This window comes from Varroa jacobsoni, unplaced genomic scaffold, assembly GCF_002532875.2.
Source record: "Varroa jacobsoni isolate VJ856 unplaced genomic scaffold, vjacob_1.0 scaffold_1474, whole genome shotgun sequence".
In the NCBI taxonomy this organism is placed as follows: Eukaryota; Metazoa; Arthropoda; class Arachnida; order Mesostigmata; family Varroidae; genus Varroa; species Varroa jacobsoni.
Window position 1 is genome coordinate 363,027 of NW_019214376.1, and position 24,184 is coordinate 387,210.

General features: G+C 39.0%; 2 protein-coding genes and 1 long non-coding RNA gene across 9 annotated transcripts; 1 reads left to right on the forward strand and 2 right to left on the reverse strand.

The window, feature by feature from the left end:
- Nucleotides 1-205: 205 nt before the first annotated feature.
- On the reverse strand, nucleotides 206-10,940 carry LOC111270455 (proton-coupled zinc antiporter SLC30A8). Of its 3 annotated transcripts, none has more exons than XM_022850694.2 (5): nucleotides 10,068-10,940; nucleotides 8,559-9,274; nucleotides 6,313-6,526; nucleotides 5,533-5,979; nucleotides 206-5,121 (listed from the first exon to the last, which is right to left on the reverse strand). In XM_022850694.2, the coding sequence occupies exons 2-5, from the start codon at nucleotides 9,128-9,130 to the stop codon at nucleotides 4,846-4,848; spliced, it is 1,509 nt and encodes a 502-aa protein (XP_022706429.1). In that variant the 5' UTR covers nucleotides 9,131-9,274; nucleotides 10,068-10,940; the 3' UTR covers nucleotides 206-4,845. The 3 variants fall into 3 exon arrangements, with proteins under 3 accessions (XP_022706429.1, XP_022706427.1, XP_086828621.1); XM_022850692.2 differs by having other exon boundaries at nucleotides 9,448-10,940; XM_086972495.1 differs by having other exon boundaries at nucleotides 8,559-10,940.
- On the forward strand, nucleotides 6,514-16,900 carry LOC111270457 (uncharacterized). The gene is made up of 2 exons (XR_002686303.1): nucleotides 6,514-6,586; nucleotides 14,916-16,900. It is a non-coding gene; the product is annotated as an uncharacterized LOC111270457 (long non-coding RNA).
- Nucleotides 16,901-16,960: 60 nt separating this feature from the next.
- Coq2 (ubiquinone biosynthesis protein COQ2, mitochondrial) lies at nucleotides 16,961-22,687 on the reverse strand. Of its 5 annotated transcripts, none has more exons than XM_022850700.2 (7): nucleotides 22,607-22,687; nucleotides 21,377-21,577; nucleotides 20,567-20,892; nucleotides 20,221-20,353; nucleotides 19,367-19,456; nucleotides 18,598-18,786; nucleotides 16,961-18,024 (listed from the first exon to the last, which is right to left on the reverse strand). In XM_022850700.2, the coding sequence occupies exons 2-7, from the start codon at nucleotides 21,554-21,556 to the stop codon at nucleotides 17,905-17,907; spliced, it is 1,038 nt and encodes a 345-aa protein (XP_022706435.1). In that variant the 5' UTR covers nucleotides 21,557-21,577; nucleotides 22,607-22,687; the 3' UTR covers nucleotides 16,961-17,904. The 5 variants fall into 5 exon arrangements, with proteins under 5 accessions (XP_022706435.1, XP_022706431.1, XP_022706434.1 ...); XM_022850696.2 differs by having other exon boundaries at nucleotides 20,567-20,955; XM_022850699.2 differs by lacking the exon at nucleotides 22,607-22,687 and adding an exon at nucleotides 22,500-22,578 and having other exon boundaries at nucleotides 20,567-20,955.
- Between the last annotated feature and the right edge of the window lie 1,497 nt (nucleotides 22,688-24,184).

A 24,184-nucleotide genomic window follows, 5' to 3' on the forward strand; every position in this document is an offset into this window, starting at 1 on the left:
GCATATCACCCGAATACAACGTTGAACGTGTAGAAAAAGAATAATTAGTGAAATGACTATCGTCTAAAAGTAAGTATAAGAGTTACATATTATCTTATACGTATCGTTTTTTTTAATAAAAATAGTGTATGATGCCTCAGTATATCTGTAACTCGGCGCAAACAGTAGTCTAATAAGCCCCAATAGAGAAAAAAAACTCGAACCCTAATAGTCCTCATGTTTTATTCTATTTGTATCTGTGGTCGTAAGCAAAATCACTGTTGTCATCGTCGACACCCACCGTCGTTACATATGCCGTAATCACTATTATTACCTTCAATGCGCCTTTCTTATGTTGACTGACATTCAATCGGGAGCACTTATTAACACTTCCGACCACCGGTTTACTGAGAACTGCCTGTTCTCTACTACTAATTTTCAATTTGGGTCAAACTTGCTGTGTATCCACTCTGTTGTCATAAAGTCTAATTATGGAATTCTACTTGCACACACTTTCGTCACCGCATGAAAAGGTGTGAATCTATATGAAGGCTAAGCATTTACAACCCCATATATTTACAGGTCGGCGTGCATTGTACGGAAAAGTAGCCTCTTCTAGTGGCCCATTTGCCAAGTATAAATTGTCAGCGCAAACTCTTCGTCGAACTGGTTTATCCTACCAGCTAATGACTTAGTAGCTGCCGAGCGAACGTGTTCGCTTGGCGGCCGGGCTGAAGCCGTTTATTGAATTATCGCCCATAAGCCCCCTCAGAATGTCCCTTTTATTCCTTACAGCTTCAGTGCCGTTATTAAAATTTTATCATGTTTACACACGTCTACTTAACTGTATGTGTGTACCCATATCGACAGTAATGTATCGATGCTTGTCACATGCTTTTCACTATGCAGCAAGTAACATTCATCACATCAAAAAATCGCTAACGGTTGACATCATCATAACCGAATAGTCGTTATTTGTACATCTTCCTTCGTTCCCTTCTTTATTTCAGCTATTTGATCTAGCGTAATAGATGTCAATTGCAGATCGTATCTTTTTTTTTTTTTTTTCTAGTATGGCGTATCTGATTGTCAATCTTCGCCACACATTTGTTGTTTGAGTTGAACTGTACGTCGAGGCGTGTGTGGTCGATTGTGTAGGTTTAAATCGTATTGGATATAGCACGACAACGTTGCACATGATTTATTATTATCATTCGATTTTGCCATGTGGAAAATCTTATCGATGTATATGATCTTGGATCTAAAATGTGTTTTCGCTTATTCGTACACAAAAGATGGAAGCTTCACCATATTTCAGCTTACTTCGTGGCGTTATTCCTCTAGGTCTGGTTGATCACAGTTGACTAACTGCCAAGCAATGTTAGACTCAATACTGGTATATATATATATAGTTGGTGTGTATGTCTCGCGCTCTATACAAAGGCTGTACCGTCATCTAGCGTGGCAATACTGGCAAAACGATATTTTCATACTCTGATTCAAATGAAGTGTCAATGACAATGACAGCTTACTGACATTATAGGATAGGAAGAACATAATGTTAACAATACCATAATCACCCTTGCTATTAATAACTAGTTGATAGACTTCGTGAATTAAGTGTTCAGTTGTTGATTAATTACTTGGCTGTTGTGTATGGTTAAATCTATTATATAGAAACACGGTCTACATTACGTATTTATTCATAGCATATGAATGTTGATATAATTCATACTTAAAACTAAAGTCATGAATATGGATTCCTTCGCAATGTGTGTTTTCACCTCCTAGCTAGACGCTTCAATTATTTCTGGCAGGCTATAATAAGAATTACAGCTGCTAGTTTTCATTATTTTAATGAGACTGCATGATTTTGCACAGCGCATCATCTAACTAATAAATGTGAACAGTCCATAAAATTGTACTTAATATATTAATACATCGGTCAGAGCTAACATAGCTCCTGCTGATAAATGTCCTATTTCCAACGAGCATAAGCGCCTTACAAAAAGATAAAAATAAATGGTTTCAAAGCGCCCACAACCCAGCATAATAGATTAGTCTATGACAACATCGTTTTCGATTTGGCAGGTTCGAGAGACCTAAAGTAAACGAGGTGTTCTGTCATCCAACAAAAACGGTATCGAGCGGCACAACGGCCGATACTAAGCAGTGTGATACGGGCAGTTGACAACGTTTACCGAAAACTACGCGCTTAAACATTCATAACGACCGCCAATGTCACTAAATGTTTGCTGCAGAAAGCACCCCAAGCTATAGCAGACAGCCTGGAGCACCTCGAAACTTTTTACCCCCTGGATGACTCACAACAGCGCGTATCGCAGCGCACGGATTATGACACTACCATTATTGCTACTGCCATTGTAGTTTTTTTTTTGTTGTCTCATTTGAAAGTCAACTGTTATGGTCTACAAATAGAAATGAGACCAATTGTCCCCCGCTAAAAACGAAAAACCGCACACATTCCGACAGCTTGATAGAACAGATGACACACAGTTACATTTTTCATCAGTTCCGAAATATTTGATACATGTGCATACGGTTGAGGACCATTCGCAGGTATATAATTCTATGTAGCAAAAGTATATAAATATACGGCTCAATACTTAAGCTAGAGCTTTATCTTACAAATGTGTCTAAGGAAGCCGCTATTATTCTCTTTGAGGTATGGTTATAATGTTCGTCTCAGAGGTGGACATAATAATCAGTTTGTAATGTGCGAAACGTAGTCAACGTTTATGATCAATCAGCTTACTGTTTTGCTTCATAAGGTTAATGTTCTTGAGTATGATAGCCCCTGTGACTGTCATTCGTTAGAACCCTTGTAAAAAAAATGCGAAGTCTACAAAAAGCGCTTGACAATATATATATATATATATATATATATATATATATATATGCTTGCTTCTTTTCTCTAGCCTGCCCATGGTATTCAAGTTTATTTTATTGTTCAGATAGGGCGTCAAAAAGTAACTCAATGTCTTGAAAGAGTTTGCCTACGCTTAGTGTTAATCCATTTTCGTCAACGTTGTCTTCTTTCCACGTAATGAAATCATTGGGGTGTGATCTCAATTCAATTTAGAAGCGAATACACCATGACGAGGCTGGAGGAAAAGGTAAATTGAATAAAAATAGTTACGTCCTACTCAATTAAGCCGCCAGTGTCGCTGTCGCACAAACAGGCCAAGAGTTTACAACCCTCAGCATCTGGCTAAAGGTGGCTTTGCCTCGTAGCAAGAACACATGTTATCAGAAGCCATTAGCATTGGCTTGTTTTTACCAGAGTCCGCCTCGGAAGGCACAACCAAGCTTCTCAACAGCACAAGCGCCTCATTATTACCTACTTTTTCGACACACAGCTACCCAGTTAGCTAATGGAAAATATAGCTACCCAGTTAGCTAATGAAAAATATATCTAAACCGAACGGCTGGTACAATTTAGGAACGAGTCGACATTTCAGACATTGTTCTATGCGAACATACTTCTAGACTAGACTCAACCGACAAATGAACACCTACGCAGAGCCAAGCCGAAGCCACTTGGAACACAGTCACATGAACACAAACCTTTAATCAATCGCAAAAGAGGCCCACCCCCACCGTGCGCTTCCTCTGTTATCCTTTTCCGCCGCACCCATTATTTATTATCTCTTTATCTGACTATATATTTGCGTCTTCATACAGCAAAAGTGTACTACACACAAGATGTTTATCTCTTTTCGCTCTAGTTTCCAACGCTATCAAGCAGCGCGAATATCCAGTACAGTGCGCGGTCTATGTTTGCATGATATGTACGTTAGCTGGTTATCTTGTTTTCGGTTTAATTACGGCCGGCGGTGACTAATACATATGCTAATAAAACGCATATTATTATTATTATCAGGCACAGCCATCATAGCCGTAAACACAACATGCCCAACTAAATAATAGACAACTGCGTGATGATACGTTCTCTTCTGTCTTCTTGTGCGGTTTTTCTTTTTATCTTCATTTCGGGCCTATTTCGGCGTAGCTCAGAAAACCTGGTCTGGAAGACCGAAGTCGTTTTTTTAATTGTTGCACAAACTGCCACGGTTGAAATCTCAGATGAGCTTAAACTCGATATATTTCTTCGACGTACAGAGGATCCATGCTGTCAATCATTTTTTCCAAACAGCTTCATGCTCATTTGTTGTTTCCTTTAGTATCATCAGATCCTATACACTTATTTTGTCGCTACTATGATTAGTCGCGTGAACACTTACGTCACTTCAGTCATATACAAATAGTTAAAATACATCTTTTTATGAAATGTCCGCTTTTTTGTTTGCAGCGCAGAACCTTCAATCATTGGTGAACAAGCGCCTGTCTGTGCCTAACGATAGTAATAAATACGTCATGTAAATAATAATAATAATAATCTGAATTTACTCGTCTCCCTTACGAATATGGCATTAGCTGAAGCAGTAAAGCTAACTGGATGAGTGAGTTGAGTACATAGCATCTTGATCTTCTCCCGAAAACGATTCTATATGAAGAAACACTGCGAAAGACAAGATTCTGCCAATGTACTTGAATAACAATTTTTACAGATTGCTCGCGATTTTGCTGATTTTCTTTGTAATAGATTTTCGCAGATTTTCTGCCCAGCGGGCAAGTATATCCAGTGCAGCGAATATTATATCTGCTTCTGCCCAAAGTAACAGATTTTCATCGGGGCTTTGGCCTCATATATTATTGCAGCTTTTAGTTATCATTGAAATGATCACCATTGCTTGCTGGTTCCCTCTACGTTAGCTGGATCACATATCGCAACAGAGAAGTATCGCAATTTGCTTCTCTTCGCCTCTTCCGCTTCACGCGCTGCTAAAGCTGACAATCCTCGCAGAGCGCGATTGCTTGTCGATCATATGTTTCAATCTGCAGGGTAATATCTGATAGCCGGAAACGTTTTCGTAGCAGACGTTGGGCGGCACGCATTACCATGTCGCGATCAGTTGGAACGTCCACTGCAAGATGCGCACTGAACACAATACGTTCCATTGATAGACTCCAAGCGCGGAGACTATGCACGTGTCGGACGCCAGGCACGGCCTCAAGGCCAAGCCTGATTGCTGCATAGTTCAGCTTTCGAGGGAACGCCTGTTGAGTGGAAAAGAACGCGCTATTAAAGGGCATTTCCTCAAGTTAAAATCATTGCTAATTTGTAAGTGTGCAAGAGCTTGGCAGTGCAAGTCTTATGTTAATATAGTCCCCTTTTTATCATTCAATTACAAGAAGAACGTGATAACCTGAAATCGAATGATTTTTAGTCGAGCTTGGCTCTTTTGATGAACTAGGCCGTAAGAGAACATAAGGCGGTTACATTATTTTGAAAGAGTACTTAGAATAAAATCAGCTTAGTCGTCTACATTGTTTAACTAAGACATTTCAATACCCTTGTACAAAAATCATAAAACATACCAGCAGTGTGTGACTCCACCATAAATGTATATTTCTAGTACTATACCATCTAATAAAATAGTCTAGCGATAAAAAAAACAATCGACTTACCTCCATTAAAATAGCACATGCATCACGCATAATACCAACGGTGGTGGCTAATACGAGCGTTGAAAAGATGAACGTGCAAATAGGGTCGGCCAGCTTCAAGGCGGGATCGTTCTTGATGAGATAGGCTGAAATAAGAACTCCAATTGACTGCAATAGATCACCGAACACGTGAACCATGGCAGCGCGAACATTGATATTAGTCGCGCCTCTATCACGGTTTCCTCCAGCGCCGAAACTGCCAACGCCTTGTTCACCAACGTTTCCATGCCCAATATGAGTTCCGTGTCCACTTGAAAGGCCTCCATGTGAATGGCAATGACCGCCTCCGCTTATATTAAGTACACAGGGCACTGAACCGTGAAGGATGGCTGCCATAGTTGCATTCATGACGACGCCCGCAGCACTCACCAGCATCATCGTGTTCGCGTCGATCTCAAAATCGTCCGTCTAAACGAAACAGAAATGAAAGGTAAAAGCGAATATTGGAAAAATGTACCCAAAAACGCTAAAATGATTCGAACACGACTTTAGTCGGGAGATAGACAGAGGGAGGAGAGAGAGATAGAGTAACGGATCAGTTCAATTTTGAAGAGGGATTATTCATATGAAAGTGTTAAGATGTTTGTTCGATTTCTGAACTGGTGACGCAAACACGTTTCTAAACGTCACACAATGATAAATGTAGACTACTTCTCAAGTGATTTACATTGCAGTAACATCAAACGTGCGTCAGATAATGTCAGATTTTACAACCGTTATTAGAACGGCCTAATTAGCCACCTGGATGCGTTTGATGGAAGCGTAGACAAGGATGCCTGTCACAACCCAAATGAGAAGGACGGATGCAACGGCGCCGAGGATTTCTGCACGATAAAATCCGAATGGAAGGCGCGACGTCGGCTTTCGGCGAGCGGAGATCATTATTGCAGCGATCGACAGTCCAAACCCAGTTAGATCTGTCAGCATGTGTGCAGCATCCGAATAGATAGCCGTGCTGTATAACAGATAATCAGATCAACCCGTGCCAGACATAAAATACGAAAATGACGTCGAGGTAAGTTTCATGTTGATCGCGCTTAAAGGTTAGCATTTAATTTCAGTATAATTGTTACCTAGCTCACACAAATCATGTAGCCCGACGCATTCGACGATATACAAATGATGATAGACAGCTAAAAACTGCAGTTCAAATGTTACCCAGAGGGAAATTTGTTTTAGATTTGGCTCTGAACCAGTTTCATAAATAAACTATTATTGTATTGCTACCTTATATAAACAAAGTTCGTTTAAAAATCAAACCACTTGTTCTAGTTATTATTATTACTAGAATTATTGTTATATGTGTTGTATTATTTATATAAATTCAAACAGTTGTAAGATGAAAAAAATTTCTCATCTCAGAAGAAAAAAGATGAAAAAAAGCGTAGTTTATTTCAGATTCATTAGAGGTCATCAGATTATGACTATATTCTTGCCTCTGATAAACAGAAGTTCTGTTCCCGATTATTAAATCGTATGTTTATTTTTCAAGCGTTAGAATGAATAATTTCGAAAAAGTGATGGTTAATTAACAGCATAAATAGCCAAAGATAAGACACTAATTAAAATTCCTCCTCGAAATCACTGTGCAAAAATTCTAATTGTGATAGACAATTTTAAAAGTAAATTCGTCATTGATTCATTTGATTGCCTATTCGCATTATCTTTAATTTACTATAAGAAAAGAAGTTGAAAATTACAAATCTTAGCTTGTTGATATATAGGAAGGTGTACTCTAGCCCTCCGAAGCTTCAAATTTGTACAGCGTATGGTATCTGGTCATAATCTGACTTCATAGATTTCCATTTTAGTGGTGCAGTCCTAAAGAAAAGCCATAATTTTATATCTAAATAAAACAGTCTGAATTGTTTTATTGAGCAGCGCAGTTGTTTGTTTTTTAAGGCTGACAGCTGCGCCATAAATACTTTAACATTAAACTATTAATAAGTAGGCAAAATCTGCCTAAAATCTCTTGGCACTTCGATAGATAACAATTCGTATATTACTTCGTTATAAATAAGTATAAACCAATATTATTTACGATTCGTACTAAAATTATTTCTGTATAGGAAATCATTTTTTATTTCTTTCTATTTAGTGGACGTAAGTTCTATCGTACAATATGACTTTCATGAGACTAGAATATGTTGAATTCTGTAAGTCGTAAGCATAACCACAGTCAAAATACTCTAAATCACCAAAACTGGTGACACTTTACAAAACGGAATTCAAAGAAAAAAACCTTTTTCTACATAACGGTGTAACTTCCCCCCACATGCTATACGCTTTAGCACTTAATTTTCCTTGTTGACATATCTGCATTCTAACATTTTTACCTAACCTGGCGTTTAGAAAAGCTGAATTAACTGAGAGTCCCTTCAAATGTTCTAAAGCTTTGTCAAAAATCACTTCATTATATTGGATTCGTCCCGATGTTACTCATAAACAAAAGCACATTGAAATCTAAAAAGAGACATGTTTGGTAAAGATTATATATTCTATACAAAAGTGAATAAAAATATTTTTGATTAATCTGGTAAATCGTTATAAGTCTAACCAGTTGCAACGTGAGGGCACAACATATTTTTAAATTATCAAAGATCAATGTTTGCTTCATTGGAATGGGGGCTATCATTTAGTCTATGATGTTTTTTCTATACTGAATACCGTCCTTTGTGAAATAATGATAATATATTAAAAGAAAGAAACTGGCTCAAGAGATATCGAAAACATACGATTCAAACCAAGAAAAACGAACTCGATTAAAGTCATACAATTCCCTGTGTACGTATGACGTCGTTCTACTCGCACAACTCCATCGAAATACCATCGTGTTCTTTAGTAATGAGCCAGTGCTACATTTCAAATTGCAGTAGCCTTTCATTTCTTTTTCAACACGGTCATAATTTTTCTACAGACAGTTGTAAACACATATTGTTACATTTGAAATGTTTTCTGCCGATTATCTAAAGGATGGCTTGACTCACCTGTTAGAAATGTAAGCACCTATCATCTCGGCGATCATGAAGCACAAGCAGAGGCCGAACGCGCAGCACAATTTCCAGGTAGCACCTTTTCCAGGTTCGTCAGCTGATGCTCCTACCATTGACTGATGGCAATGTGGTGCTGGACTATTCTCGTCTGCGCCACTATCATCGCTTGAATCGTCGAGAAGCGAAGTCGATTCCGAAGAAGCGACATCGCCAATTAGCTGATCTTCGCCGACGTATCCATGGTGATGGTGCTGGTGTTGGACCTTGAGGCCGGTTGTAGCTGTTCCCCCTACAACAACGGGTCCGGCTGAAGCGGCCAAAAGTGGTGGACCCCCGGGGCCGTCGCCGACACCGGCCCCCAGTACGGTTGCGGCAAGAGCCGTAACATTGTTGAGGCTATTATCTACGTTCACCACTGTCTCGAGTTCTTCCACGAGAGCCAGTCGGGTCTGGGCTGAATCAAGAACGCCGATTAACTCATCGTCTCGACACAGATTTGCCAGGTCGCCATCAGAGCCGTTCTCGGGCTCATTTTTTCCAGTTAGAGCCCGTCGAAACGCGTTCATCGTTAATTCCCCCCCCCACCCAGGCGCCTTCGCCAGCCCGTCTTTCCGTTTTGGCTACGGCATCCCTTAAAAGATCTGATTACACGCACTCACTGCAGATGCAAGTTCAATACTGTCGCGTCCGAAATCGATGAACACCGCGGACTGCAGATTAGTTACAAAGAAGAACGAAATAAGATCTTCGAAGACAATATGCGGAAATGTGTTGTATATTTAAGAGAAATAGCAAATCGTTCAGGTCGGTTTTATAAATCTCACAGCTGCATAAACCAAATTTGTTTCTATATCTAGTGATTGTGCAGTAAATTACGACGTACTCGAATAGGTCCCAAAAGACGAAACCGCGAAACAATGTAGCGCAGTCAAGCCCATACACTACGAAATTGATCACACAATCAAGCGCGTAGATTATTCATTCAGTAGCTAGATGATCCTACTGCTTTAGAACGTTTTTTCCGAAAACTCTTTCTTTTATTTGCAAACGAGTTATCCTTTGCTGTCAGTGTTCAGCTGGCCGTAGAGTTTGTGCGAAATCGTGAAAGGTCCGACGTGTACAGGGAACTCTATACACAAGCCTACAGGCTATATATCCACAATATATCGAAGAGAGTGGGTCAATTTTCACAGGCGAACCTACGGAGACGGTCAAATAGTGGCAGAAGCTAGCAGTATCTCAGCTGAAGTTACATTGGCCGAAGAGAACCAGTCAATCAATATACTCGACAATAACGATATTCACCGACAGTCAGCTCAGTAAATCAACGAGTAACGCGGTCAACAGCGATCGACCCAGCGAAATACCACTGTCGTCTTTTCATTCACATAGCAATCAACAGCAGAAGTAATCTAACTGTGCCAGTTGCTTTCTATACAGATGCTGTGTATTATGATAAGCTTTTTACTGCTATCTTTTTGCGCTGGTCGTTGTTAACGTTACCTCTACGACTCCTGCCGCTAGCGACGACTGGCTCTTCGTCGTCCCTCTCTTCCTCCTGGTTGACTTGACTTGCTAGTTAGTTTACTACTCATTGACCTGACTGGCTGTCCAAACAGACTTCTGTTTGTTATGGTGGTAGGTGAATACTTTTGCTGTCTGCTAGCGCAGAATAACAATAGCGGGCAGCGAAGAAAGGAATCACACCACTGATGATGGTTTACGCTCCCTTGCGAGTGGAAAACAAGTGCTATCAAATGGGACTATAATAGGGCATTGACCAGATATAAATCGGTTTTCTAAAAGTGATATTTCACACTACATGTTTCGACAACGAATCAGTGGATGCGATATCATTCAAAACATTACTGGGGAGAAACGACTGACCTTTTACTATGAACTAGCTGTGCGCATTCAAGCAGGAACATGGACATTTTTTCCTCCAACAACATCAGTGCGGTTTTTTTGATCCAGTTTAATGGGTTTACATAATGATATCTTTAGAACTGTGGCTTAAAATAAGACACTTGAAATCTCGTTACACTTTGTTACTTTGATTTTTCATCGATAGCTACTGACGCAGGTTGCCGGTTTTGTTTACGGTCTGTCGTTTCGTCCATCTTTTATTACATTTATTATGTAAAACTACTTTTCTAATAAAAAAAAATACATCCGAGGAGATATAACTAAAGTACATAAATAAATCAGCACTAAACATGCAAAAAAGATCTTTAAAGTCGGTCTCGACGTCTTCATCGATAAAATTAGTTGGGGTTTCCCTGGTAAATTGACAGCAGACCCTGAGATCTAATAGTAACAAAAACTAAATGGCAGAAGCGCGCTGACAATTACAATGAGAGCAGTGAAATAAATGTTCTTCAGTTTGTCTGTTTCCGCTAACCGTCATAATTCATTCTTATAGCTTCTTGTTTCAGATATTCATACAACGAGATTATATAAAATACAAACACAGCTATAATTTTAAAGCAGAATCGTTTGTGTTAAAGCTGTAAATGAAGTAACGTGGAATACGACTCCTCAAGGCCTACACATGAGCTGACGTCCGAAATGCGTCATCTTCTTTCTCGATACTTCGAATCATAAGACAGGAGGTGCGCGCCAATACCGTAATGCTCAGGTTATACGAAGGTATAACGGAGAATTGTGTTGTATACGTATCTGATTAGCTATATCAGTTAACGGCTTACTCATATAAATCAGAAATTTCAAGTGGCGTATTTAATAACTTATTAATTCGTGCACATTACATATACTACAAGAGACCCAAACAACCACCGACGATGGCATTTCGGAACAGGGGTTTTTCAATCAGACGACGGGGGGGGGGGACAATCTTGGCCCATTAATGATCCTTCTGGGTGAAAATCATTATCCTATGAGAGATGGCGCACTGTACTGTACAGATGATTTGGGGCTATTTGGTAGAAATCACTTCCACTTCCATTAGTTTCTGACCACACCTAAAGACCAGTACAGTTTACTTAAACTCTAAATTAATGTACAGAAAATGAAGACAAGGTTTTGTCGAGGCGGGTTTACTGCGACAGCACATGCGGTAGTGCTACGAAGCAAAGAACTGATCTTCCTTCTCCTGCTCCACCTTCGTTCCACCTTCAGAAGCTACTAGTGAGATAAGAAGCAATTCTTCGAATCGCCGCTTAAAACTGGCCTTACTTTATGTTCCTGTAGTGTAGTAAGGTCTTTTATTGATTTAGGAAAATTTAATCGTGAGATGGATGCTTTGTCCAGGCCGCGTATAAGTCAAGGCTTCCCAACCAATTCTAAGCCAACAGCTCACTGCACTGAGTCAATTGACCTACTAATAGTAGGAGACTCCACTTTTCCTAAAAGATTCAATGCGGAGGTTCCGTCTACCAGAAACAGTATCCTTGCGAATACTTATGCGTAAATACGAAAATAAAATAGTGGTATTATATACTGACATTTTTGAAGCAGGTGATGAAACCAAACAGGCCGAATCGTCGTGCAGTTTGCTGGTCAGGAATCTTTCTTAGCTTTTCTATAAAGACCTTTGTGTTTTAAGTTTTACATCCAATATTGCCGTTGGGCGTTTTATTAAATAGACGGCTGACTCTCACACGAAGTGAAGTCTGTCTATGCCCGAGTTTGAAGCTAGACCACAACGTGTTCCTAGGATTAGGGGGCAAATGCGTTACCCACTAAATTATCACAGAGACCTCTATAAAGGCCGTGGACAGCTAAACAGTCATATACTGGTGTAGTACGTATAGGAATCGTTTTACATGATAATATGCAGGACATAGTCTTGCCATTGCTTCTTTAGGAGGCTTGGTATGCTTCTTCGATTTCCTTTATGTCATATGCATTTCATGTATCCGTAATTATACGCACAAAATAGCAGCTATATGCTAAGACATACTTTTGCTGGCGGTTTGACCTATTGTTGCATTTATCTCTTACTGAGTACGTAGTCGATCGAGAGGCAAAAGTATCTTTCTATGAAGAAGATGGGAGGCAAACCAAAATAAGGATTTCAGAATTAATTAAAAAGGTGCTGATATGTATTTCTAACTATTTTGGTTTCTTAATGCGTTCCCTAGTGGCTAAATATAATACGTTTAAACCTACCGTTAATCGAATTTTTCTTTTCTAGCAAACTCAAATAGAAACCTTCTATATGAAATAGAAATAAAATGCACAATCGGAGTTGATTGCTTTTGAGTTATTTCAAGAACCCAGCAGCCAGACCATGCTTGCTTTTCCAGCGGTGAAAAAATCTTCACTGTTAAATGCAGAAATCAATTGCAGTGACGACTGCTACCTTGCGCACGATCTAGATGCCCGCTTTGTGGATGAAAACGAATTTTTAGCTAGCGTGCACGTTCTAGGCGCTATATGGTGCATAAGCACGCAGGCATATGACTTTTCGGAAGTTATAGTCTATACTCAAAGGCTGCAAGCGGATCATTTTTTGCCAGTAAAACGCTTTAGATGTATATGGTTTGTCCAACCTTCTATACCAGAAATTCCTGATATGGCATGAAATCGTACGCAGAATTCATTGCGGCGTCAGTTAGTTATAGCCCGGTGAAGCAGACGGAGAAGCGACTTACAGTGAAAGAGTAACCGTCTTCTGTGTTCTACGAAAACCGGGGTTTTACTTTTCCCAGATGACGTAGACGAAGTTACATTCAGAGTCCCAAATCGCCCATATAGCATACTTGTAACTGACAATACAGTTTATTAAATATTTATTTACGCGCTTACCGTTTTTCCGATTTCATTCGTTTGGCGAATCTACCACGGCATTAGGAAGTATCCCTTTCACGAGTCTCTCACAGGTATTAGATTACCGTAACTGATTGCATGTTCAAGCATCGATGTAAATCACCAAACAGCTCGAATAAACATTTGGAATTGACACTATCTTCCAGCTTGTTTAATGGCATTTATTTCTGTATCGTCCTAAGTGTCTCACTGTACATTGTCCATTACATAGAGGAGCACGCATTCGTAGTGCTAGAAGGCATCGGATAACTTTTGAAATGCACCCATCGGCAACGATGAAACAACGCAAAGAGTCAGGTCTCAGCCTATCTCCGCCACTAGGTTGAAATAGCTATCCGACCTTCAGCGGACTTGAACGTCGCTTTCGACGGAGCGAAAACTGCCTTTGTTATGGTTGTGGCATTCTCCGAGAAAGTGCGTGTCACAGAATACGTAAAACCTACAGATAACCATAGAATATGTCATGCAGATTGCTGTTAACAGAATAACAATCGTGCCTCATCAGGCTTATTCTGAGTGAGTCCACCATGTCAAACATGCCACATACATTAGTGACACAGGAATGATGCGTAAATGGGCATATTCTGGAAAAAAAACAACAGCTGGGTAAAAGCTGGCCGCATGTATAACGTTTGAACAAGAATTTTTAACTAACGGTATGTCAACATGCGCTAGAAACCTTTTACATTTCGAATTATTGTATTAAAATTAAGAACCAGCATAACAGGCTGTCAACTCTCTCACCACTTCTGTCTTGTTGATGTGAGTGGAAATTACAACTTGGATGCCATGAGGAGCTAGAGCCCTTAACATCTCTACTGTATTTATGTAACCCGTAAAGCTACATGTGGCCTAAGATACACTCTATATGTAGGCGGATTATTTCAGTAAATAAAAAATCTATGAAAGTCTATTAAATGTGCTAATCTGCGCAGCATACATTTTCTACGTCTTTAAATTTTGTTCAATTGCGCACCTAAAAAAATGCTTTTTAAAAAACACTTTGTCTGAACTTCACGGTGTTCCCATATTTCAAATTCTTTGTTCATCACTGAGAGCAAAAAGCCACGTCTCAGACTTCCCGTTTCTATCCCTCCTATTGACAAAAGCTCTATTGTGATGAAAGGCAATATATTTTGATGTTATAAACCTTCTTGTGTTCTTAATTGGTCATGTTTACTCAAGTTTATCAGTTGTATGGCATTTATAAATAACTAAATGAGTAATATCCCAATGTGCTGAGCGTCCCCTCTTGTTGCTGAAGATTCGAGTTCTCTTAGTAGTAGTCATATTTATGTAACTTCTGAATAAAACCGAACATCCCTCTCTCTGGATATCTTATAATTATTCATTTAGATATTTATCCCTTATAGCGGTCCGCTGACAAAACCGGATTTTGAAATTTGCGCATATCCTAAGTTTTAAGATCTCATCGGTGATCTGTCTGCGATTGCTGGAAACTGCCTATTATAAATCGCGATATCTAAAATACTTGAGAATTATTGACTATATTCCTGATCGAAGATTGGTGTATATCATAGCATAATCGAACCGTTTCAGGTAACTCACCATCGCGAGGCGATCCCAGTGAAGCATCCTTCTCCGCGATACATCGACTGTTCAACTCTGACGGGTCAACGTAACATCGCAGAGCGCACTCACGTGCCCGACGACTTAAACATCAGCAGGATTTCCGTTGTAGCAACTGAGTACGAAAAAATTCCGATACTGATGAATATCAACGAATACACCGTCACGCAAACATGTTTAGAACAAAACGCGATTCGCTAGTTAAAAAAAAAACAGACATGTTGTTAAATACAACACGAACTTGTGTATACCACCACTCGAACGACCATTCACCGTTATTCAGCCACAAACACTCAGTAACCGGAGTTACCTGGTAGAATAGTCTCATTGTTGAAATGCTAGCGATAACGTGGCCCGTCGACCATCATGGGGGTAGCCTCATTTGTAGATCTTTGTGTGATTTAGTAACGGAAGACGATCCGCCACTCAGATAACAAGTGCAAATTCACGAAACGCCAAACCAGCGCAGTAACAAGAATACGTTTAGGCCATATGCGGAGTAAAGACAGGTAGAACGCTAGTCTTCAACAGTGATAAAGATTAAGAAGAGGCGGGGCAACATACTCAGGTGCTCGGATAAACGTGCTCACAATAATTCGGATTGGTTCACTAGAGCATACAGTAGAGTGAAAGGAAACAGGCTCTTCCTTGCTATCAGCGAAGAGAGAAAAAAAGACCGACCGATCTGGTGTTATGTTCTGAAGACGAACTGACTCTCTATATATGCCTTTGTCTGTCTGTGTGTCTGTTACATAGCAAAGGTGGTGAAGATGATGATGACGGGCGGTGCAGACGCGCACCCTTTTGGCGCTTTGGTCGCTTGCAGTGTAAAAGCTGCGCTATACCTCTTTACCAAGGCCGCCTCCGCCTATTAACTTTGTTTTTCTCAGTTTCAGTTGTCAGAGGCCGTTTAAGAGGTAAACATACACCAAGTAATACCTCATTGCCTACATCACATCTAATGCAAACCTCTCTTACGTCGTAGGCAAGAACGGCTCGTTGAGGCACAAAAAAGCTGAGTGCTTAATACTGATCGTGCCGTCCCTAGCAAACAGAGCTTCATCTAGTAAAAAATTTAATATTGTACTATGACATGAAAAAAGAGCCGTCCTATGATGTACCTACCTCTGGGAAAATAATAAGTCGTATAAACGCGTAGATAATTTTATTTTTCATTTGCGATCAGTCAAATCACATTATGAGCTATAAGCTTCTGGTAGCCGCTAACGCAGTCTCGCACGCATTCTGATACGAACAACTAGTCTCGAACCGATGTGTGCGATATTTTCTATATAAACAAGTTCTTATTTTGTCAGTGGTAAAAAGAGAGCTTGCAAACTTTATTTACTGTCTATAATAATTGTTTTAAATCAAGTCCGCAATTGAGCGCAATAACGGGTTTCAAAAAGCAACGTTTTCTCCACCTCATCCATTTGCTAATTGTAGTGTAAGATGTTGGTCCCTAATAAATGCGGTAGCATACGGTTTCAAGTAACAAGTTACTTGAAAATATGCTTCTAAAATATAAAACAAGAGAAATACGTAAGCAAGAACGGCACGGACCAATGCTTTGCCGCTTTACTTGCTGTAATGGTCAAAAATAATATGCCTGTTAATTATAACCAGATATCTCACTAGATATATAAAGCTAATCATACGGCTGATGGCAGGCCTATTTAGCCTTACCTTGACGATGCGCTAATTAAGATCATAAACAAAATTCTTAAAAATAATATACCACCTATGAATCTCACGGTTATAAGATGCAAAATGATATCGAGGATATCACTGAGACCATTATGGAAGTTGTAAACAGAAACGCCAACCTAAAGAAAACCTGACCTACTTGAAATAAATGTACCGTTCAGCATATTAAGTAAGTGATCAATATGTTACTGCAAACAAAAGTTAATATGACATTTAACAAATTAAAAGGATAAACTTACCTACCTTAATCATCTGCTTTTGATCTAATGGCTTCATTAACATTTTACTAATTCATGGTACTTTTGAAAAAAAGTTTCAGGATTTCATTTATTCAGGTTAACGCTAACTTAAAAGTAGATAGTTGGTGAGCACAGTTACACTGTCAACCAACTGCTATATTCGTTGTCTGTTCCGCATATTGAAGTGCCGGTCAGTGTAAAAAGACTCTATTTAACTTTCAGAGGAACTACTGATGTACTGGGTGCTTCTATTACTGTGTTTGTATAAATATAGTTATTACAAAAGCTTACGACTTATCCACTAAATCTTTATATGAGCGCAGCTATTATCACATCCGTGTTTAAAACACCTTCATTGATTCCTCAAAGGCCTTTGTGAAGCCGTTTAAGTTGTTTTAACTGCTATGTCTAATCGAGGGCATTTCATGCTCGTTAAATATCTATTACTTTTCGTGACAGTCAGTTATTATAAATACATTAATAAAACTCATAGTGATACCCGTCCTTGGAATGTTCTCATTCGCGGAGTGATTCTATGACTAGAGGGGCTCACTTTATCACGCGTGTCACATTGTGCCTCTTGTCATTGTAAGCACAGAGAAGGCTGGAACAGTCTCAATCGCTCCTTACGGATATTTGCTTTTTCATAGTTAGCAGCACGCGTGTTTAGCAGAAAATCGCCGTTTCAAAATGATCTATCGCTCGTAATAGATTATCCTTAGCTGGACAGTAGCAGAAACAACAGTTTCGGTCAAGAAACGAACGAAAGCAGTGAGTCTACAATACATTTCGCATTGTAGACTGACCCTTTCAATGCATCTTTGTCGCTCCTAATAAACGAATCGGGGTTGTTAGAGCAAAAACAGCCACGAGCTCCGTCATTTTCAACCGTGAGGGTAAAAGTCACAACATAGTTATAATATAACAGGTAAGCATAATTATAACAATAATAATCCCAATAAATGCTCTTTGGGTATTCGTTGTCTTAACAGACGTCAGACAGAACGCTATCGTTAGACGCTCTTAAGCAGACTGCCTCCTATGCAGCCCAAAAGTACTAAAAGTCCAATATTTCGATGGGCCACAAATTTCTTAGCGCAATCAGCAGGATCATCGATTTTCAGTGTTGCTACCTGTGGGCATGTCAGAAACAGCAATACATACACTGTGAATTAACTAATTAATTAATTAATAATGAAACTCGTGAATTAAGTTTGCGAAGGTCAAAGTTACTGCATGCATTAGGGTTGAATTTTGACGGGTAAATTTTTTATCATATCTTTGCCTTTCTTCCTTTGTAACGGTTACACCTGAATAATACCATGCCCTATAATGGGTAAGGACGATACAAATATTTACCTTACATGAGATGGCACTGGTTTTTTGCAAGCTTACCACTAACTTTGGCCAGAACAAAAATGATTACCCTTTCTGTTCATGATGAGATTTCTAAGGGAAATTTAATATTGTATATTTTGGGGTATTGGTGCAAAATTTTATTGCAGAGAGGTAGAGATCTTTACTGAAAATACAATTCGCGCGTCCATTCAAAACTAGCTAAAGCAAGGAATGCTTCATACGAATCTATATGCAATATAAGGGAAAGCAAGCAAGCTAACTCCTTTCTCTTACGAGATTTAACTAACTCTTCGGCAACGTATTAATTCATACGTCCCTTTGCCGACCAAATTCTAGCAAAAACTCACTTGCTTAGTAAGAAGAGCTGACGAAGCCGCTATAGCTGCATAATACGGCCAGCCCATGTTTTCAGTGATGCCGGCTACAATGAGTCCAGTTGTCATTGAAGTGCTAAAGGCACCTAGCCAGAGAGGGGTACGTGCACCGAATCGCAGTGCCGTGGACTTCATCCCTACGAGTAGATCGTCTCTCTTATCCTACAACCAATCGTAAAATCGGGTACAGCGTATTAAAAAAAATGTATGACAATATTTATTTTTCATTCAGGGAGATCGTTAGCAACGTCAACGAGATAGCTAATAAAATATGGTCATTCAAGACGAAAAAAAGGAACATTTTAGAAAGGACTATTACAAAAGAAATATAAATAAAATAAAGCAGTTACATTTTGCGACATTTAAAAAAATGTTACAAAATCGGTGCTTGTCGACTAGTGAAGTATAAATTCAGGAAAACGTCGGTCTGAGGTTAAGTAAAGTATAATGCTGTCATATAATAAATGTCAAATAAAAAAGTCATAATGCTGAACCACATTACTACAGTATCTTTCCTTAAACTAGTAACATTGAACATTGCCGAATTAAAAAACTCAAACGTAACTGAGTATACCTCAATTGCTAATATTTTACTTCACTCCTTCTTTTTATTTCTCATTGTTAGTGTAGCAAGTAGCGGATTTAAGTACAACAGTATCTTGCTCATTTATAAGCGACTATAAATATTATAAGTGAATTCTGCATACATTCGTATAATTCGCTTTTAAACCGTTTAACTAACCTGGTGTGCATAAATTGTATCATAGATGAGTGTCCAGGAGAACGCGCCTGCGTACATAGGTAACGCTGTAGTCCAACTCATGTCTGCACCCTAAATTTAGGCAAGCGTAGTTAGACAATAGAGACAAGTATGGTAACAGTAACAATGCAGGTGAAGTCCAGGTTTTATTGCTAGTGCGTCAGGAAACCTAACGCCGTTAGCCTTATGAGGAGACTAACTGAGACGCATAGAAGAGAAAAGCAAGCTCAGTCAAAAGACAAGTAAAAACAAATAATCATTGCAATTATACGTAGATTTTACGATTATCCTTCACCATCTTGTATTTGTTATTATTTTTTTTTGTTGGTTCTGAAGGTTGTTTTCAGTATTGAAGGCATGAATTTTATGCACACTGACGTCGACGAAAAATGGCTAATAAGTTTATAAATCTCTAACACAGTTGCTTAGCCTTTAACACTTTTTTACACATCATATACCCAGGATATCATAGTAACATGAATCAATTTGTGTAACGTTTATATGAATAGCAGAAAAGATGTAGGTCTGTTCGTATTACTACATTGCTTTCCTAAGGCCTATTATTAATAATGTCTGTCTATGAGGACAATCAATGATCTTTGACCTCTGCTTTGAAACGCCCCTTTTAGACCTTTAGTTAGCCTATATCAGTCTTAAATAAAAAAAAGCTTGCTAGTCTACAGCGGGACAATGGAAATCTGTACCTTGAACGTATGGCCGGGTTGTTTCATTTGCAACATATGACACAAAAACTATTGATTGTTAATCGCTCTAGTGAAAATTCAATCGACAGAAAATAATATCTTCACTACTTTCATCTATAATAGACAACTCACCTGAACTGCGGAGAACCCGAGCAGTGCTCCCCAATTAAATACTACGGCAAGGATAGCTTGTGGCCAATACGTAAATCGCTTCATAACAGGGTAGATGACCACAAGTCCTACGGAGGCTAGACCCAGCATTACTCTGCAATGTCACGAGTTATAGATACAAATAATTTATATGAGTATTGAACACTCAGGGAACTTTTCTTAGCTCTGGAAGCAAAACGTTCATAGGGCTTTATGATATAGTTGTGAAGTGCAAACATTTTTACAAAAGGACGGCACACGCTACCTCAAACCTGTACGAAAGGTTATAAATTTCGAAAGCGTAATTCGCGTAGGAAATGCTTCTTACGTGTTCCAATTAAAATGCAACAATACAAGGCACGCTAGGCCTGCTTGGCCACCGGCAAACCAAAGAGCGTCCCAGCGCGACAAACGACCCGCAGCTAGAGGTCGTTGGCGCGTTCGTTCGACCTGGCGATCGATATCGCGATCCCACATATCATTGATGGTACAGCCGAAACCACGCATTAAAAGAGCGCCCGTACAAAATAATGCCGCTAATCGGGGATCAGGCAGGGAACCAGCTGGGGCCGCGGTGGTCAGGGCCCACAAGCTAGGCAGCAACGTCAGCCATGTGCCAACTGGGCGCTCGATTCTCATTAATCGTAGATAGGGCTGTAACCATGACGGTGATACAGAGACGAAACGCTCCAGTGACACTGTTTTTATGTCTTGCGCCTGAGAGATACAACATACATAGGGACGTGTTATCATATACTAAACCAGTGGCATTTATAATTCGAACCGACAATATTCTAATTTTAAGCTCTAAAAACTGTCAAATTTATGAAGCACGTTAGATAAGAACTACTGCTTCATGTCGCTTTACGGTCCTGTCGGATACTATACTGAGGGCGTTATCTTTAACGTTGTTTCCTCGAGCATACAAGTTGAAGTTAGAAAATTTTAAAACGTGGAAAGCTAGTCTTGGAAAGAAGGTAGAGAGAGAGAATTAAGTCTCTGTAGAATCCCAACTACAATTGGGATACTACAGAGACTTAATTTTAAGATCAATATCAAGTCACGACCATTCACATTAATAGCCAGAACTGGTGGTCAGTGATAACTAATCAGGGAAATATCATGACCAATATATTACCTTTGGGGTTGTCTGGTTTGAAATGTTAACATTATCATTCGTGCGCGTTGCCCATGTCGACCTGGCGTAAATAAAAGTCGCCCGAGAATTACGCGGTTCTTCCAGAAGTCCTCGTGAATTCAGCCGTGGAATCTGTTTCGTCCGCAAACATAATATGCCTAGGCTCGTGAGCAGACCCATCCTCTGGCCGGTTATTCCTACCTAGCTTTCGAACGAGGACAACATCCGCACGCATTCAAGATGGACGAAATTACGAAGTACACAATATCGGTGTTACACAAGAAGACATAAATCGTGGTTGTTATTGACTTAGAAACCAACAAACGTTTGCTTAAAATGATATTGATATCGTAAATTAGTATTTCGTGCAATTCAGTTATAAAAGTTCTTATCCGAAATGTTTATATTTCATAGTAAATATTATGTAGGTATTCGTACCCGTTATGTGGCCTTCGCAATGAAACAGATCGTATCTCAAACAATATGACTGCTAAAAACCGCACAGGTAGAGCACTCGCAGCAAAAAAAAGTACTATGAAGAAAATATCAATTGGATGCCCCGTAAACAACACTCGATCCGTAAATAAGACCGAAGCGGAACATAGTTCGCCAAATTAGATTTCGCGCTATTATATCTATGAATAGGCTCCTTTACAGTGAAAGCTTGGAATATCAAAAGTGAATAGGCTTTGAAACTAGATAGCAATAATTTTTTTCAGACGAAACAAACGTCCATCCTAGAATTATCGAAAAAATTATATCTTTGCATATTTTTTTCATAAACATTTGAAATTATTGTAAAAAAAATATGTACACTGCTCTCCATATATACATACCCAAGAACTTATCTCTTTAGCACACAAGCCACTGCCACCAATCTGGCGCCTCTATATCCAAACGAAGTAGGAAAATCTAGGCAAATTGTTTTAGAACGACTAGACACTTTCATAGCCCTGCTACCAATCTGACAGAGAAGGTTCCAAATTGAAAGCGTTTACTTTATTTCTTGATAGATGATAATCACTGGCCCCTTGTCAATCAACGTGCGCTAAATAGCGTATGTGAAGCAAATGCTGGAATTCGTTATTGAGTCAAAGAGCTACTATTTAATTTGACTAATGACCTTTATTTACTGTTCGGATCAAAAGGTGACCACTAGACGATTCACGGCTAATTATGTTATTCACAGTCTCTTCAAACGATATAATGATGCCTGTTAATTGGACTTACATCTGTTTTGTCCTAGCGCGAAGCAGGAGAGAAAAATCGAACGTTGCTCTATGCTCTTCGCGCCGCCAGTCCCATCAACTAGGTTTTGAGCCCGGGAAAAATCAAACACTAGCCTCTATTGAGCTATAAGCGTTGTACGACTTATCTCGTGTATGCCCTATGAGCATTATTTATAACTGCTAAATGATACAATAACCGATTTCTGAGAACTACTGAATTCGAGCCCTGTTCACAGATGTACCTGTGGGCCCTAAGCTTTCGACTACTTAATTACGAGTAGAACTATCGGACACACACCCCCAGGACGTTTTACTGAAAAACGGTGATATGTGGAAGATAATTTGCAAAAATATGCCATTTTTAGGCCAGATCCGTTTTTTCTTTTTATCAAAGTTTATCATTATTGATAATTATTATCAAAGGGCATATTATAAGCTCCTCATCGCAATAATGGAGCACTCCTTCTAACTACGACAGATTTTTATAGAATCGATAAGTTGCTCAACTATATTAATGGGCTCTGCTATGTTCCAACACCTGTTAAATAAATAGTTTCCTATTATATTTACCCATCTAGATGTGTGACCTATTTTTTTCAAGGATAAGTGATAATGGCATAATGCACTAGAATCTTGTGCTAGAGCTATTTATTGTTTACCTATCTTTATCACAATATTTTCGCCGATTTGAATCAACGCGATACCATTAAATCATAAGTAGATTCAGATATCACGAAGCATAGAATAAATAAAATCAATACAAAAATTTTGCATATCTATATATATATATATATATATATATATATTATCATTTTTTATTTAGTCGAAACTTGTTATTGTATACTTTCATGTTATATATATATATATAACCAGTAAAATGTCTTTTAGTTCGGTACATGCATTACCCCTCTTTCCAATAACTTTTCCGGAACGCAACATACAAATTTTTTATATTGATTCCTTCTTTCACGTTTAGTTTATATTGTTGTTGCATCAATAACGCGGAACGTTATTTTTTGTGTTTTTCGTGATGGATGGATGGATGGATGGATGGATGGACCAAGCGAACTCCAGCACTCGGCAATATGGTTCTTACGCCTATTCAATGACATAATACCACAGAAAGCACACCGAATGTCACGCTTCATCGTCGAAAATACATACACATTTGCAGATACAGTTTCGGCGCATAAACTTCATCAACTTGCTATTTTTTTAAGTTTATATCAGTCACTAGGCAATTCGACAAATCTAGTAGATTTGGCGATTCGGAATCGGATCTAAAATTCATTCTCACACATTTTGTTCCGCCTATATATTTTTCAAAATGCTACTTCACATAAATAAATAAACATTTTTCGCTTTTTTGGCTCGATGTTCCTCTTATTTTCACATTACCTCGACTTGTTTTGAGCCTCAAAGCACAGTATTAGAAAACAGATGCGAATGGCCTATTTGTTTGGTAACTTTTCTATGTCTATGCTCTTTATTCGTCAAATTATCTGTCGTAGCACATTACCACTGTTGGCTGTATAGGGAAAAAACAATGTTCTGTTTATTTTTAGTTCTTTGATTGACC

Coding starts and splice junctions, on each gene's coding strand:
- LOC111270455 (XM_022850694.2), bottom strand. CDS start 9,130: ATGAACGCGTTTCGACGGGCTCTAACTGGAAAAAATGAGCCCGAGAAC. Junction 5,980..6,312: donor CTTCCATCAAACGCATCCAG/GTGGCTAATTAG, acceptor TGTTTCGTTTAG/ACGGACGATTTTGAGATCGA. Junction 5,122..5,532: donor CATGTGCTATTTTAATGGAG/GTAAGTCGATTG, acceptor TCCACTCAACAG/GCGTTCCCTCGAAAGCTGAA.
- Coq2 (XM_022850696.2), bottom strand. CDS start 21,556: ATGGGTCTGCTCACGAGCCTAGGCATATTATGTTTGCGGACGAAACAG. Junction 20,956..21,376: donor CAAACCAGACAACCCCAAAG/GTAATATATTGG, acceptor TGTATCTCTCAG/GCGCAAGACATAAAAACAGT. Junction 18,787..19,366: donor ATACAATTTATGCACACCAG/GTTAGTTAAACG, acceptor GATTGGTTGTAG/GATAAGAGAGACGATCTACT.